Source organism: Excalfactoria chinensis, chromosome 16, assembly GCF_039878825.1.
Source record: "Excalfactoria chinensis isolate bCotChi1 chromosome 16, bCotChi1.hap2, whole genome shotgun sequence".
In the NCBI taxonomy this organism is placed as follows: Eukaryota; Metazoa; Chordata; class Aves; order Galliformes; family Phasianidae; genus Excalfactoria; species Excalfactoria chinensis.
Genome location: NC_092840.1, coordinates 7,106,794 through 7,122,962, shown reverse-complemented (window position 1 = coordinate 7,122,962; position 16,169 = coordinate 7,106,794). Strand labels below are relative to the sequence as shown.

At 56.2% G+C, this 16,169-nt stretch overlaps 1 protein-coding gene across 2 annotated transcripts; it reads right to left on the bottom strand.

Annotated features, from left to right (window-relative positions):
• Nucleotides 1–1,976: 1,976 nt before the first annotated feature.
• HIP1R (huntingtin interacting protein 1 related) lies at nt 1,977–15,681 on the bottom strand. 2 transcript variants are annotated; one of them, XM_072350803.1, is made up of 32 exons: nt 15,529–15,681; nt 12,379–12,442; nt 12,110–12,252; nt 11,615–11,671; nt 11,287–11,367; nt 11,124–11,200; nt 10,960–11,021; nt 9,844–9,984; nt 9,629–9,686; nt 9,466–9,541; nt 9,209–9,346; nt 9,055–9,113; nt 8,918–8,990; nt 8,486–8,669; nt 8,290–8,378; nt 7,932–8,048; nt 7,726–7,827; nt 7,359–7,553; nt 7,134–7,281; nt 6,610–6,696; nt 6,247–6,354; nt 5,714–5,850; nt 5,199–5,309; nt 5,018–5,076; nt 4,771–4,801; nt 4,572–4,634; nt 4,029–4,129; nt 3,680–3,785; nt 3,436–3,559; nt 3,283–3,344; nt 2,936–3,139; nt 1,977–2,853 (listed from the first exon to the last, which is right to left on the bottom strand). In XM_072350803.1, exons 1-32 carry the CDS (start codon nt 15,619–15,621, stop codon nt 2,806–2,808), a joined length of 3,198 nt encoding a protein of 1,065 aa, XP_072206904.1. In that variant the 5' UTR covers nt 15,622–15,681; the 3' UTR covers nt 1,977–2,805. The 2 variants fall into 2 exon arrangements, with proteins under 2 accessions (XP_072206904.1, XP_072206905.1); XM_072350804.1 differs by lacking the exons at nt 1,977–2,853; nt 2,936–3,139; nt 3,283–3,344; ... (5 more) ...; nt 5,018–5,076; nt 5,199–5,309 and having other exon boundaries at nt 5,715–5,850; nt 6,630–6,696.
• Between the last annotated feature and the right edge of the window lie 488 nt (nt 15,682–16,169).

Genomic DNA, 16,169 nt, shown 5'->3' with positions numbered 1-16,169 from the left:
AACTTCAGGTGGGATCGTTCCTTCCCCAGAGAAGTCACACAGTGCACTGCGATGCTGGAGGGACCCACCTGTCAGCTGTGTTATGGCTGATGGAACGGCTCAGATCTGCAAGCCGTGTGCTGTTGGGTACACGGGCAGCACTCGTGTCCTCCCTTCTCTTTGGAAGATGGATTTGGATGCTGTGCAAGCCCACCCACACCCTTCCATAGCACTTGCAGTCCCTAGCTGCCTATTAATCAACCCTGACTTTCACAGGTTTGCCCCTTCTTCTCTGTTTACATGTTTTCACAAAGTCGCCTTTTGCCTGGCTTCCTAGAGCAGTGCTTCCTATCAGTGTGCTTAATTTCATTGCCCTTTTTCTTTTCCAGTGATTAGGGTGGGTGTTTTGTAAACTTCACTCTCTGCAGCACTGAACTCGAGCTGCTCTATGTGTCCATGTCCAAAGCAATCTGTGGTTATGAAGGGTTGGCTGCAGCCCCAGCCTTGCTTGGGGAGGGAAGAAAGCTCTGGGATGAAGCTGCTGGAGAACTGCTTCAGGCAAAACATGTACAGAACCAACCTTGGCAGAAGGTAGGAAATGTAATATTTCACATCTTTCTTTTGGGGATTTTCCACTGTCTTCATTGCAGGTCACCAGGTGGCACAGTTCTAAGTATCTCCCTCATTCCGTAGGTACAATAATGGCTCTTAAAAGCCCTTAACAACTTGGATCCTGTACAGCAGGATGTCTGGTGGAGTATCAGAACGCAGCTTTGCATACACTTCACACTGTGGTTTGTTTTTCTTAATGGCTGCTACAAATAGCAAATGCTTTCCTAAAAATGTAGGAATTGAGGAATTCTTGCACTGAACAGCAAGCTTAATTTGACAGGACATTACTTTAGAACATAGGTGGTGCTTTAAGTGACCTTTGGGGCTGGACTTCACCATTACTGTGAGGCTGTATGTGCCTGCATGGGTTACTTTACCTGCAGCCTGTATTGCTTTCAGTAAATCAAAGTGAACCAGCAGCACTGATTGAAATTCTGCTCGCCCTTTGTCCTGTTTGAAATCCACCTTTTTTACTACACTTTGGAGTTCTTTAAGCTCTAAGTAGAGCTAGGACTAGACTGATGGTCCTGAGGTTTAAAGTTAGCACTCCTTGCTTATCAGTATTTCCCTGATGAAAGGTACTGCCATGAGAGTCAGGATGACATCAGCCTCTCAGCAAACACACCTTTATCACCACCTATAAATAGAGAAGAAACTGCTGCAGGAAGCATTTCCTTGTAGGCAGAGAACAGGTTGCAGAAACGAAACCAAGCACAGTGCTGGGTTGCTGTGTGCATGGCACCCAGTGGCTTCTCATAACCCTGCAACGCGGTTTGTGGTGCAGCACTGGGAAGGCTTGGCTCACCATGAGGCTGACTAGGCCTCAAATCAATAATAAAATGCCTTGGAAATGTTTCTTTAGGTAGAGCAACTTGTAATTCTAACCAACAGCTTCACAGCCTTTTGTCAATCACATGAGCTGAGTCGTAGGGGTTTTTTGTTTGCTTGTTTTGGTTATCATGACTGTAAGACTTTGGCATTGCAAAGAACAGGATGGAAATGTTGATTCTGCATTATTAATTAAATATTCTGCATTATTATTAAGAGACCTGCTTACTGTGCTCACCATCTCTTAGGCATCCTTCTGTATTCAGATAATGTATTCGTTAGTATTGCCAGGTGTGGGGGTGACCAGGTGGGGGGGTCACTATCCCTAGGGGTGCTCTACAACTGTAGGGATGTGGCACTGAGGGATGGGGTCAGTGGGTGGGTGGTGGGCTGGGGTTTGGACTTGGTGCTCTTAGAGGCCTTTTCAAAGCCCTCTGAGCTACAACTTGACTCACCCTTGGCTCCCAGCAGCATCTCCAGCTCCCTGCTGTCCTGTAGCCCTTCATCTCGAAGCCCCAGGCCCTTAGTGCCAACACTGCTGCTGACGGAGCACTGCACACAGTTTAAATATTGCTGCTTTAATAATCTACATCCAGTAGCAGTTCAAAGAGAAGATGAGCCAGCTGTGTTTCCTCTGCCCCCCACGTCTCCTCACATCAGTTTCCTTATTGCTGCAGAATTCGCCATATCTAACGGCCCTGGGCTCCTGCAGGCCACATTTACATTTAATTCTGCTAATTATCTTAAATATAAAACATAATGCAACTGCTCCTCTGGTGTTGCTGTAGTAATACAACATAGAAAAGGAAATAAAAAGATGCTTGTATCCTTATTGCCAGTGTGTGCCAGGAACTGCTTTCTCCCTTCCGAAAGCCCAGTTAAAGAGACGTTCCCGTCTTTGCTGAGAGCTGATCCCACACCAAAACGAGGTCAAAACACTCCAAGAAGGGGAAGTTAAATAAAAAATACAGGTGTAAGAAAAGCCCAACAGTTTCCTACTTCAAAAACACCTGGCGTTCTTCAGAAGGGTCCGAGCAGTGCAGTACAGCTACATTTACTGGAGGCCTCTAGTGCTGAGAAAGTTAAAAAAACCTAAAATAAATCAACCCAAATAGGTCCCAAATTAAATTAAACCAAGCGAGCTGCGGGGCTGGGAGCCTGTGGGGCCTGGGAGCCCAACTGCTCTACGGCCAGGGACTGAGGGGGAAAAAATAAAACAAAAATCAAGTTTTTGGTTGAAGGAAAAAAAAAGGAAACTAATAATAATTCCAGTTTTTCAGGCCAGGCGAGGAGGAGAACCCCGCGCATGAAGGCACGCCAGAAGCAAGGCGATCTGTTTAAAACACAGATGTAAGAGCTCTGATGGCCTGGCCCCCCTCTGTCCTGCTAGAAGTTGACGGCGTGTGCCCGGTGCAGGCTGGTGTCACGCTCGGTCTGCAACGAGATGGGACACAGCTCACAGCTCTTGTGGCACAGCCGCATCCCCAGCACTGTGCTCCCACCCTGCTGTCCCTACCTCCCCACCCAGCCCTGTGATGTGGCTGGGTTTCTGGGCGAGGGCCGGCTTCTTGAGGATGCCTCTCCTGGGGGCTGGTGCTGGCCGGGTCTCCCCGTCCTCCTCTGCATCGTAGGGCCCGGCCAAGGCGTAGTGCTGCTTCCTCAGCTCACCCAGGCGCACCCGTTCACCCTCAAGGCGCTTCTCCAGCTCCAGCACCTTCACCTGCACCACAAGAGCCCACCTGGGTCCCCACATCCCTGGTCTGCCTCAGGGACACGAGGCACTCAGAGAGGTGGTGGGTGGGCTGCATTTGGGCTCGGTGATTTTACAGCTCTTCCAACCTTATTGATCCTATGAGGCTTTACCTGCGTCTCCATTTCCTCCTTCTTCAGCTTGATGAGGGACATGCCCGAGAAGTCCATGGTGTCTGTGGAGAAAAGCAGGGAGTGTTTGCCAAGCCATAAAGAAAACAGAGGGTTTGGGTTTTTCCTCCTTCTTCCTGCTCTACCAAACCTCACCTTTATCCTCAATCTGCTCCTGCCCCGACCTGGTGGAGGCTACCACATTGGCTGCCATCTCGTTGACGTTGCGGGAGCACTCCTGCAGCTTGCCCAAGTTCCTGCTGCTCTTCTCTGCTTTCACCTGCAACGAGCACTGATGGCTGCAGGCCCCCAAATGAGACCAGCTGCTGCCACCAAAGCGGCCAAACCCTGCTGAGAGCAGGGACACATTGCAACAGGTGGATGTAAAAAGGGACCTCACCTTGGAGGCAGCCACCAGCTGGGCCGTGCTGGCAGCGATTTCATGGGAGCAGACGATCAGCTCTTCATATTTGCCTGTCTGCAAGACAACTCTGTCTGCGGACTCCCTGCAGTTGGAAGGGAGATCACATTAGAGACGCACTACAAGTGTGGGGCATGTGCATCCCACCGTGCCCTTAGAAATCAGCACTGACTGAATCAGCATCGATTCATCATCAACTGATGGCATTCAGACATCGACATCCAAACGAACCCCACACTTTCCACACTCTCACAGCTCAGGGATGTTGTGCCCTGTCCCCAACCACCCCCAGCCCAGCGCTGTCTGCATGCGGTGCTGCGGTACCTACACGAGCTGTGTGGCTCCCCAGCCCACGGCCTTGGAGGCAGAGATCAGCCCTTCTGTCCAGCGGGAGTTCTTGGCATAAAACTCCTGAGTTGTTGCTGCCCCCTGTTGTTATGAGAATATCACAGCCTACTTTAACTGCTTTCCACTCTGTATGCATATAATAAATCCACTATCGAGCTGTAGGTGTCCCTGTTGGTTGCAGGGGAGTTGGACTAGATGACCTTTGTGGGTCCTTTCCAACTCAAACAGTGCTACGCTTCTATGGAACCATATAAAAATCCATACATCGTATTTAAAAAATCCATTAAAAATACCACATCTAGCAATATGGAACACCATATATAAACCCATAAACCCAGGGACTGGCAGCACTTCTGTGCCCTTCACAACGCTCTCACTGACTTGCTTAAACCCAAACATTACAAGCTTGGGGCTCCAAATTTGGCCTGGGTGTAAAAAGTGTGTTTTTTTTTTCTCCTACAGATTGTGGAAAATTCTGTATTTCACATTGAGAGCACAGAGATGAGTGTAAGGGAGGACGTACCCGGCCGCTCTCCACAATCTCCTTCTGTAAGTTCGTTGAGGTCATTACAAGAAGCCTAATAGCCTGGAATGAGGAAGAACAAGTTTAGGGGGGCGGATGGGATTTTATACAGAAGGACTGATTTTGCCAGTGGTTTTAAGTGACGTTTTTGTGTGGTTTCTGATCCCCTGAGAAGAAGCTCAGCTCTTGCAGCACTGACCTTCATTAAATCCGTGCAGGAGTTCAGAATCCTGTAGGGAAACAAGAAAAAGCATTGAGCATTCCCAGCATTGAGCATTCCCAGCATTGAGCATTCCCAGCATTGAGCATTCCCTGCCACAGCACCCAACAGGGCCCTCTTTGGACTTAGTTGGGTCCTCCAGAACCCAGTCTACAGATCCAGAGTGTGTGTGGGGCTTTGGAGCAGCACCCAGCTGCCACCCAATATGGGAACCCGCAGCACTCACCGCTCATTCACTTCAAGTTTGATGCCGGAGCTTTCGTTCCTGGCCCGGCTCATCATGTCCTGTTGGGACAGGGGAAAAGGGAGGTGGGTCACCACGCTGCAGCAAGTCAGGCTGCAGGAGGAACTGGGGGCAAATTAAAGGTTTGCTGCCCTAAGGGCCCATTCCATGGCTCTGTCCTCACCTCTATTCGTCTGACAGCATCTTCAATTGCTGCAGAGGTGGAAGCCATCTCCTTCTCAACCATGTCCCCCAGCTCCTCCTGCTTGATGTCCAAGCTTTTCGGCCTCAGCTCCTGCCAGAGGAGGCAGCAGCAGCCAGGAGGTTTTCAGCAGAGGAGAGAAGAAAGTATTCATAATGAATGAACTCCCCCAAAAGACATTTGGCTTGTTTTTTCCCCCTATACAAATACAGCTACAAGACAGCAAGGGCAGAGGTGCACGTGTCACCGCCTGGAAGCAAACACAGCACAGGGACCTCAGAGGGAGAAAACATCCCAAACCAAAACTCAACAACAGGTGTAGTTCTGTCACAGCTAACATGGCAGGGCTTCGGATAGCTGGCAGCACCTGAATTCACAACACGTTATTGGAAAGGACCCTACTGCCATCGTCACCTGCTTTGATTCTTCCCTTAGGAAATCCCTAAGGAACCACCCATCCCACCAGCCCCACAGAGCACTGTGCCCCCATCCTCTACCTGGGCCAGCTCCAGGACACCACGCAGTGCCCGCCGCACGTCCCCCAGCTCAGCATGTCCCAGTGTTTGCTTGTCCTTCAGCTTGCCCAGGTAGTCCAGGCTGCGCTGCCCGCAGTCCCGGCACGTCTCCATCAGCCCTGGGGAGAGGACGGGTCAGCAATGGGCCCCATGTCCCTGATGTCCCACGTCCCAGCCCTGTCACCCTCCTCCCAGCTGTGGAGCTATCATACCATAAAATGGTGTAAGTTGGAGGTGACCTTAAAGATCATCAAGCTCTAACCCTTGCCGTGGGCTGGTTGTACCCCACCAGATCAGGCTGCCCAGGGCTCCATCCAACCTGGCCTTGAATGCCTCCAGAGATGGGACATGTCTCGCAGAGGAAGACCAAATGGTGCCCAAGAAGCAAATAAACACTTTTAGCCCAGGAAGTGCTACCACACGGAACAGAGCTTGAGGACCCAACAGAAGGTCTGGCCTGTATCCAGCCCCAAAGCTGAACACAACTCCCCCCAGTGCCCGCTGCGCTCACTCACGGTCAGCGTGGTCGGTGGGAGCCAGGTGGGATGTGGCACTGCCGTTGACGATGGTGTCTGCCGTCAGGTGAGCAAAGAGGGCCAGGGCACCCACCAGTGCTGCAGCATCTGCCAGGGGGATGCAGTCAGGCACAGACAGCACAGGGCATTGCCACCCCACAAAGGCACCCAACAGCCTGTTAAGTGACCCCTCCTCAGCTTGCAGGTGGCTCCATGGATGAGCTCGTGGGGACACGCCAACACCGGTCCATGTCCTCCCACCCACCCCCATGGGCACTACACAACCCCAGAACCTCTGGGCGATGCTGGATACATAATGACAGCAGGGTTCCAGCAATGCTGCCAGTCCCGAGCCCCAGGTACCTGCCATGGAGGCCACGTACTGCGCGTGCCCGCTCTCCAGGGCGGCTGTGGACTCCAGCGCTGCCTCTGCCCGGCTGAGCAGGTAATCTGCAATGAATTTATCTTCGTTAGGCTCATAGAATGGTTTGGGTTGGAAGGGACCCTTTAAAGCCCATCTAGTTCTAACTGTCCTGCAGTGGGCAGTGAGATCTTCCACTTCACATCGGGATGCTAAAACCTCATCCAAGCTGATGTCTGAATACCTCCAGGGATGGGGCATCCACAGCTTCTCCAGGAAGACTGTTCCAGAGCCTCCCTACCCTCATTAGGAAGAGTTTCTGCCTTATATCCCAACATTAGCAGGGTCAGGACAACAAGCATCTGAACAAGCACAAGGGCTGTCTCCATGAAATGCCACTGACGAGCAGCACTGCAAGTCCTCCAGGCCCAGCCATGGATCAGCATCAAAATTTGTACTGTTGCAGCAAAATGATGCTGAGCCCAGAGTTTAGTGTTGGTGGGAGCAGAGGGGCTGCAGGACATACCAGGGGAGCTGGTGCAGCGGACGTGCAGAGGGTCGTCCAGCTTGGCCACTGCGTCACGAAGAATGCCCTCAGCCTCCCGTACCGTCTCCTGCAGGATGCTGAACTGCTCATCCAGCAGCTTCTGCTGCAGGTTCTGCTCCTGATTGCACTGTGGGACGGGAAAAGGAGGCGTGCTGGAGCGCTCAGCATCCCCTCTAAACACAAGCAAGGCACACAGCCCTGTACCTTCTCCAGCAGCCTGCCCTGCAGCTCGCAGATCTCCCTGGAGGCCTTGTCAGCCTCCTGGCTCAGCTGCAGCTCCTTCTCCTGGACGAGGCTGTGCACTGAAAGCAGCTCGCACTCCTTCTCGCTCACCGACCGCCTCAGCTGCTCCTTCTCAGCCTGCAGGGTCTCCAGTTGGGCGCTGAGCTCTGTGCCTGCCTGCCAACAGGGCCAAAAACCACCATCACCCACCGACCAGCACCCCACGGTTACACAGAGCGAGCCGAGAACACGCTCAGCTACTGACACCCATGGGCTGCACCCGCCTGCAGGGACCCCAGCAGCTCAGCACTGGGCTCAGTGGGTTTGTGCCCCCAGCTGCAGCAGGTACCTGCTTGGCGTGGCCGAGTGAGCGCTGGGCCTGGTCCAGCTCATCCCGCCGTGCCTCCAGCTCCTGCCGCAGCTGCTCCATCTGCACGCTCTGGTCCTCCAGCTGCAACCCATCAACCACCCCAGGCTCAGCAGGAGCGAACCCGGATGCAGTTTGCAGAGAGCTGGGGGTCTCACAGTTGGGTCCGCCACCGCCCTTGGGCTCACCTTCAGCTCTGCTTCCCGCTTGACCTGCTCGACCTGAAATGCCAGCTGCTCCTTGACACGTGCCACCTCCTCCTGGCTCTGCTGGGTCACCGTCAGCTGCTTGGCTGTGTCTGCATTCTGCACAGGGACGTGGGGCTCAGCAGGGTGGCAGAGAGGTGACCCCAACACAACGGCACCCCACCCTCCCTCCTCTTGGCCAAATTCTGGCTGGGGTGGAGTGGGAGATGCACCCAAACTACTGACAGATGTCAATATGAGGGATGCTGAGGGGCTCTGGGTGCAGGAGGATGGATCAGTGCAAGGCTAGGCATGGTGACAGCAGGGATGAAGGGATCACCTGTGCCCTGTGAAGTATTACCTTCCTCAGGAGCTCAGCATGAGTGTTGATGAGCTCGCTGTGCTTCTCCTTCAGCTTCGTGTAACGGATCTCAGTGGCATTGGCTTTCTCTGGATGGGATGAGAACACATCAGTGCCCAACGCTGGGCCATCCCAAGGCCATTGGGCTTCCACATGACCACCAGGCTTTACTGCGGCCGATGCACCAAGCACGTACTTTCTGCCTCAGCGCAGAGCCGCAGGGACCGCTCGCTGTCCTGCTTTGCTTGTTGCAGCCTCTCCAGCTCATCCCGGAGCTGCTCGTTGTCCACCAGCGCCTTCTGCTTCTGCTTGCGCTGCTCCTCCACTTCTCCCTCCAGGCTGTTCACCTGCGCCTTGAGCTGTGTGATGTAGCGCTGTGCCTGCGGACAACCCCCCATCAGCCCCCAGGCTGTGATTTGGGCACAGCAGCTGCAAGAAGCCCCAGAGACCCCCCTTGGCAGCTGGATCCCCAAGGGACGGGTCTCACGTGTCCCCGTCCTTCCTCTAAAGCTGTGTGCTGGCAATGGGAGAGGACCCAAAATGGTGTACCAGGGCTGCACGCCCCAATCCCATTGTGTCCCATTAGGATTTCCACCACACAGCTCTACAGTGCGGTGCCTGGCCTTACCTCCAGCTTGATCTTCTCCATCTCAGCGCGGAGTGTGTCCACCTCCCTCTTCAGGCTCTCGATCTGAGCATCCCTGCAGACAGCAGGCTGGCACCGTGTCGTGCACATCCCTTCTCCCTCCACCATCCCCCCCTTACCTGTCATCCCGAATGCCGTTGGGCGGCCCAAAGGTTTGCTCAAAGATATCTGAAGTGACCTGGGGAGGATGAAAGGTGCCAGGATGAGTCCTTGCTCCCACCGCAGGTTTCCTCCCCACTATGTCCCCATCCCGTCCCTGTATCCCCCCCCTACCTGTGGCTCCGTGGTGGAGGTTGTGCTGATCTCAATAAGGTTTTCTGGCTCCTCGTCCTCTGGGGCCTCCTCAGGAATGACAACCACCGGCTTCACGTGCTCTGCCAGTGCTGAAGCCCGCAAGAAGTTCGGGGGGCTCTGTGGGGACAGGAGCATCACGGTGACATCCCTATGAGTTTTGGAGCCCCTCTGCAGCACCTCCAGACCCTCCTGACTGTGAGCATCCCAAAGACATGGGCTGTCAAAGCATCGCACACCTCGGGCAGCCGGGGGATCTGAATGAGCCGCTTGAAATACAGCATGTCAGAGGCCTTCTTAAAGAAGTTTTTGAGGCTGGAGAGGGGGAGGAAAGAAAAATGGCTCAAAGAGGAGGCAGAGGAGATGGAGAGGATCCCCCTGCCCTGCATCAGCCCTGGGTACCTGCGGAACTGCTCGTGGAAGCGGTCTCGGTGGCCCTGCAGCGTGTCAGCCGGCAGACCTGGGGCAATGGGGACAGCAAGGATGGATCCGGGCTGCAAACTCAGCCCCAGATTTATCCCCACACACCCACATCCCTCCAGCTTCAAGCCCAGACTGGGCCGGGAGCAGGGCATCCCCATATGACCGCAGTGGAATTGCAGTGAGTGGGGACTCACAGGAGTGCAGCTTGAACATGAGCTTGACGGCGTAGTGGTAGAGGTGGCTGCAGTCCTGGATGACCTGGATGAGTGGTGCCAGGCGACACTGCACCGCTGACATCTGTGACACTGCCATGGAGGTGTTGAGCTGCCGGAAAACTGGAGAGGAAAGAGCAGTGAGTGCCAGGGACGTGTTTGCAGAGCCGTCCGGCCGCAGTCAGATTGGCTTGATCATTAACCAGGACAGACGTGGCTTTGCCAAACACCGCCCCGTCCTACTGAGCTGGGAACAACCTCACTCTGTGCAAGAAAAACACCCAAAGGGACATTGGTGGCATTGCAAGGAAGGGCACCGTGCATGAGGGGCCCAAACAGGAGGAGAGTAACCTGGAATGACGTGTGGGCAGCACGGCTGCCAGCAGTAGCTGCCAGCACACGATGCAAGTGGGAAAAGCAACAGGTTTTGCTCTGGTCTATTTGATCGTGCAAAGAGCTGGGACAGGATCACCCCAACCTCACCTGCCCCAGCACAGAAACAGATCCCTTCCCTGGGCTCACATCCAGCCAGAGCATCGGCTGACTCCTTCCCTGCTCAGCTTTCAAGTACTTCTGAATATCGGTTCCCTGTACAACTGGGTCAGGAGGAGACACGGGTGGGTGGCTGACAAAGCTGGGACACGGCCCCTCCCACACACCTCGCTCCCCTGGGCAGCTCTGCGGCAGAGGGGAAGGAATGGCACATTTTGAAGCCATTGAAAAATTCCTGGAGAATGAGGCAAGAGAAGCAAACACGGGCAGGGGCTGCGGCCAGAGGTATTTCAACATGGGGCAATGAATATTTATACAGCAGCACGGCCCCCATCGTCTCCTGCGGTGGGTGGAAAAGATTTGGGTAATGCACTGAAAAGGAATGAAAAGGCATTTCAGAGCAGCATCGCACGCCCTGCACGGCTCAGGTGCTCTAAAAATAGCCACACTTAAATACTTCCCTAAAACCACTTCTACAGAGCAAAAATCTCCGTGCCTTAAACGAGGGGGAGGAAGGATACAGACAAACTCTGCTCCTGACCAAAGAGTGAAACTATTGCTCAACAGCCCCAAGGCAGCTGGGAAGGAACTGCTGCCACTCCTCACCTGACTCTGACAGCTTCAGCTCGCAGTCCAGGTAGTCAAAGAGCTCCACCGTCAGCTGGAAGCTGCCAAAAAGCAACATCATCACTGAGCTCACGTCCTGCGGGACTCAGCTGTTCTTGGATGCTTCTCCCCATGTCGAGACCCCACCCCACGAGGACACTCACATGTTATTCACATCCGTGCCTGCTGTCTTTTCTAGCACCTCATCTGAGACCTCAAGGCCTGCGGGGAACTCGGGGTGCTGTGCCAAAGGGAAACAGAACAGCGGCTGCCGCTAATTGCTCCTGCAACAGCTCTCAGTGGTGCAGATGCAGCGTGGGGTCTCACCTTAGCATGGAAGGAGATCTTGGTGAGCAGCAGCCGTGTGTAGATGCTCACCAGCTGCCCGTAGCGGTCGTGCAAGTGGCCCTGCAGGAGACACGGAGGAAATAAGTTGAACCCGGAGCGATGGCAAGCAGCAGATGCATCCATCCCATGGGTGCTGGTCAACCTGCACCAGCCCCGCAGCTCTCTCCTCTCCCACTGCCCCTTCTTGTGGGCTATTTCAGGTGGTGGCTCGCTTCCCCCATGCATATGATGCTTAGGGCTCAGTCCTTCACCCAGGGAAGCCCCACCTTTAGCACAGCACCAACCTCTGCTCCTCCCATCTGCTTACCCACAGGTCTCCCACCTCACGGATGTTGCTGCGGTACCGCTGGCAGTCCTGCAGGACCTGGGGGCACAACAGAGCAATGGAGACCCAGCCCTTCACAGCACTGCAGCAAAGCTCGAGGGGACAGGTCAGCCTCCAACACGGGGCTGTGCAGGGGGAGCTCTGAGGTTGTGAGATAACAGGCTGATTTATGAATCGACGTCACGAAGGTTGGAAGAGATTTCTAGCAGCACCAAGTCCAATCACTGGCACATCCCACTGTGCCCACTGCCCGTGTCCCTCACTGCCCCATCTCCATGGTTCTCAAACACCTCCAGGGACGGTGACCCCACCAACCTCCCTGGTTTTGCTGAAGCTCATCCCATCGGCCTCAGCCCATCGATACAGCCCATGTGGATCCCTCTGTAGGGCCTTCCTACCCTCAGGCACATTTCCTACCAACTTGGTGTCATCTGCCAGCTTACAGAAGGGACACGGTGCCTGGGAGGGGACACTCACGTTGGGGTGGCCGTCACGCAGGACTTTGTGCAGGACATGGCAGAACTTCCAGCTGAGGATGGAGCTGCTGGGCAGGGGCAGCCCGATGGCGTAGGACCAGAAGGTGAAGGCTCCCTTCTCATGGTGCGTCCCCAGAATGATCCCTTTAAATCAGTCAAGGCCAACCCCATGGAGAAACCCACCCACCCCCAGCCCCGCAGTCCTCAGATCTCCCCCTATAGGTGAGGACGGATCTCCTGCACCACCTGAATGGCTGAGGGAAAGGATACGGCGCGCGTGTTTCTCCTTCACTGGAGCCTCCTGCGTGTTGATGGCTTTGCTGATGCTGATGGCCTGCGGGAGGAGCAGAGCGGTGTGAGCAGCACTGTGAGCCTTGGGACCCTCCTCCCCTCTATCCCAGCACTGCCAGCTGGGAGCAACCCGAGTGCTGGGGGGGCTTTTGGAAAACGTTCTCAATTTCCCATTTGGCAAATGTTTGGCACTGCAGAATTAAGGCTTTCTGATGCAGAACAAAGCAGCTGGGGATGGGCTGCCCTCAGAGCCCAGCATGTCCCTGCTGTCCCATGGAACAAGTGGCACTTTGCAGCCTGAGCTCAGCAATGTGCCCTGCCGGCGGCAGCAACGCACAGTGCGATGCCACATTCCTGGGCTGTTTGTGCAATCACAAGGAGCCTTTGAACTGGGTGTTTTTCCACAGCTTCCAAGGCGTCCCTGCGTGAGAACAGAGAAAGGGAAAACAGCCCCCAGAGGGAGCAACAGCTGCGATGCCACAGCAGAGCACAGTTGACAGGAGTGCCTTTATCAAGAGGATTACCTGTACACCGATGTAGTGAATTGTGCCCTAAAATGAAGGTTTTATACCAAAAATAGGGCCCGGCTGCTTCCCCCAGCTCTAAATTTGAGCTGCTGAGACCACGAGGACCTCCCTTCACTTCTTCACCTTTGCACAAGCGCTGGGGCTGTGCCCACAGCTGTGAGCCCTTTGTGCAGCAAAAAGCATCGGGCCAGAAGGGCAGGAAGCAGCCAGGCTGCCAGTGCTGGTGCCGGAAGAAAAACACGGTCCCTCCCTGCACACAGGCTGTAAAACCTCATGGAGCCCGAGCTACAGCAGCATGCAGGGCACCAGTTTGTGTCACCAGGGTGGGAGGAACCCAAAGCAGCACAGGGCCACTGAGTGCCAGCCAGGAGCAGGAACCTGCCATATAGAGCTGGTCCAACATGTGGATCCTCGTCCCCAGCAGCATTTTGAGGGTGAGCAGCCCCAGGATTTGGGTACAGGCTCAGTTCATGTCACTGCTTCTCAGCACAAGGAGTGACAATAGAGGTGGTGGTGCCCCACATGGCACTGCATCCCCAGGGAGGCTGCGTGGCAGCAGGTGGTGATTTTGCTTCTCGTGCACTCGGGGAAGCCCCGGTGTTACCCTGCCATGTGGGTCAGTATAGCAGCAGTGGAGTTAAGCCCCATTGACTTGGTGTAATCCTCTTAACTTGAAGGTTATTGAGACTGAAGTGCCTGGAAAAAGGCACTGGCACAAGGGGCAGCAGGGCTGAGCCATCTGCTGGGCACGGGAGCAACAGAGAACTCATCCCAAATCACCAGTGGGAGCCCCATGGGGCCGGAGCAAAGCAAACCCCATCCCACATCCTCACTGCTCGGCACCACAGATTGGGACCTGCCCCAAAACCTATGATCCCCATTGGGATTTCATTGTGTTTATTGCCTGTGAACCTGCCCAGTCAAAACACAGCCCAGGAGCTCCAGAGGGTGCCTTCCTAGGGGGTGATTCAGTGCTGAGGTTTGATCTGAGCCACTTTACATCCACAGTGGGAGATGTCACATCCAACACGAGTCTCACTGACCCGGGTGGCACCAAACCAATGCCAGCATCCTGGCTCCAAACCCCAAGCCAAGAGGATCCCCCCAGAAAGCGGGTCAGAGATGGGGGACATCCAGAGATGGGGACATCCAGAGATGGGGGCATCCAGGTGGTGAGCAGCAACAACCAGGCTGAAACCCTTCACACAGTTGCAGAGGGTTTCCCCAGCACCACCCCAGTGCTGATGGCTGCAGGTCAGACCCCGAAACCTGTGGGTTACAAAACCACCACGGGTGCAGCCCTGAGCACGTTACTCACAGCCCCAGCGTACCGAGCCGGTGACTAAACCGGGATCAAAGCGTCCAAAGGAAGGAGTGCGGGTTACATCCACCCCTCCTTTCCAACCCGCTTTAATTACAGCACGATCCTCTCCGCCCACGGCTCCCCCCCGGCCCCAGGAGGTGCTCCAACCCTGGGATCATTTTTGGGGCCCTGTTCCAAATGCACTCCAGCAAATCTGGGTCTCTCTTGTTCTGAGGACTCCACAGCTGGACCACAGCTCTGTACCGCTCGGCATTCACGTGTGCTGTATTCCCGGAGGATGCTGAGCACGTTGGGTCTCAATGCTCCAGCAGACACAGCCCCAACCCTTCTGGTAGATGTAGCCAAGAAAAGCAAAAGTTGGGCACCAAAAGCAGAAGTTTTGCCTCTAATGACAATGCAGAGCGAGCACCCGGAGAGCACAGCGGGGCCTCACCTGCAGGGCAGATGCTGACACCGCAATGTGACCCCAAAAAGCACTTTGAGGCAAGTCACATCGCAGACATCAAATGGATCACATCAAACCTGCGAGCACCGGCTCAGTGCAGCGATACCGCACAGCAGCGCTGGGAAGGTTCCGTTTAGGACGGAGCTCTTTTAGGACACCGTGGCCCGATAACGCGGCTCTCCTGCTTCGGGCAGAGCGGGGTAAAGCCAGAAGGGTCGGACGGACGGACGGCGGGGACTCGGGACGCTCCCAGCCGGGGCAGCGCTCTCCGCACCGCGGTTACTTCCTGGCGCTGCCCGGCGGGACGGCTGGGGGAGACGCGTCCCGAAGGAACCGGAATTGCAGGTTTATTCGTGCCGTTCCCCAAACCCAACGCCGCCGCTTCCCCCACCCGGCACCGCGGCCTCACGCTGCCCCGAACGGTCACCGGCCTCTCGGAGGGGGCTCCGCCGGGACCGCGGCAACCGACGGGACGGGGAGGGACCGGCAGCGCCACGGGGCAACGGGGCTGAGCGCCGGCAACGCGCAGCAAAGCGACGGGGGGTGAACGGCACGGCCGGCCCTCGGGAGAGCGGCGCCTCCGCGTCGGGCATCCCCGACGGCTGCGGGGCGGACGAGCGGGACACGGCGGGGCTTTGGCCGCGCTCCCGCCGACACCGTCGCGCTCTCCCCGCCGGTGAGACCCGGGGGAAACCGCCTCCCGGCGCCGCGTCCCCGGGGAAGGCCCCGCTCGGTGCTCCCGGAGGCGCTGCCCCACGGCTCGGGCCGCTCCCCGGGGGCGAACGCCGCCGCCGCCACCGGCACCCGGGGGCTCCCCCCGCCGCCCCCCTCACCTGGTTCTTATCGAACTGCTCCCTCTCCGCCTCCAGGCTGTGCCCGGCCCGCCGGCTCAGCACCCGTGCGGGGACGCTCTTGATGCTGTTCATGGCTGCGCAGCGCACACCGCGCAGCACGCACCGCGCACACCGGGCACCGAGCGGCACGGCGCCGCCCGCAGCTCCTCCCGGCCGCGCTCCGCAGCGCCCCCTGCTGGCAGCGCCCGCCCCCTGCAGCTTCGGAACGGCTCCGTCCGCCCGCGGTAGCGCAGGGACCCGGCGCGGCCACGCAGCAGCGCGTCCACCCCCGCGGTGAGCGGAACGGCAGCTTTATTTTCTTCAATAATAACCCAAGAGGAGGGAACAAGAGCTCAGCGATTCCCTGGGGGGGGTTGTAATGCTGCCAGAAATCAGGCGGCCGAGCTCGAGCAGCTGGCGTTTCCACGCACACGTGGGTCGCCGGTCACTTAATGACAGCGTAAATTAACCCCAGCCATCCGCTCCTCCCAGCTTCGAAGCCCCCCACGTGCCAGAAGCAGCTCTGAACAGCGCCAGGAGGAGCTCTGCCTCCTGTGGGCACAAAGTCGGCACCAGAACAGCCCCATCCAAACGCCGCTGTGAATTCACAGGGGGTCAGAGCGGCTCTGAGACTTCACTCG

Bases quoted from the DNA above. Each gene is read 5' to 3' on its own strand.
- HIP1R (XM_072350803.1), bottom strand. From the start codon at position 15,621: ATGAACAGCATCAAGAGCGTCCCCGCACGGGTGCTGAGCCGGCGGGCC. The intron at 11,201-11,286 runs GTGAGACCCCAC...CCTTTGGCACAG, and splicing joins AGATCTCCTTCCATGCTAAG to CACCCCGAGTTCCCCGCAGG. The intron at 6,355-6,609 runs GTACCTGGGGCT...TCCCCCTGGCAG, and splicing joins GTACGTGGCCTCCATGGCAG to ATGCTGCAGCACTGGTGGGT.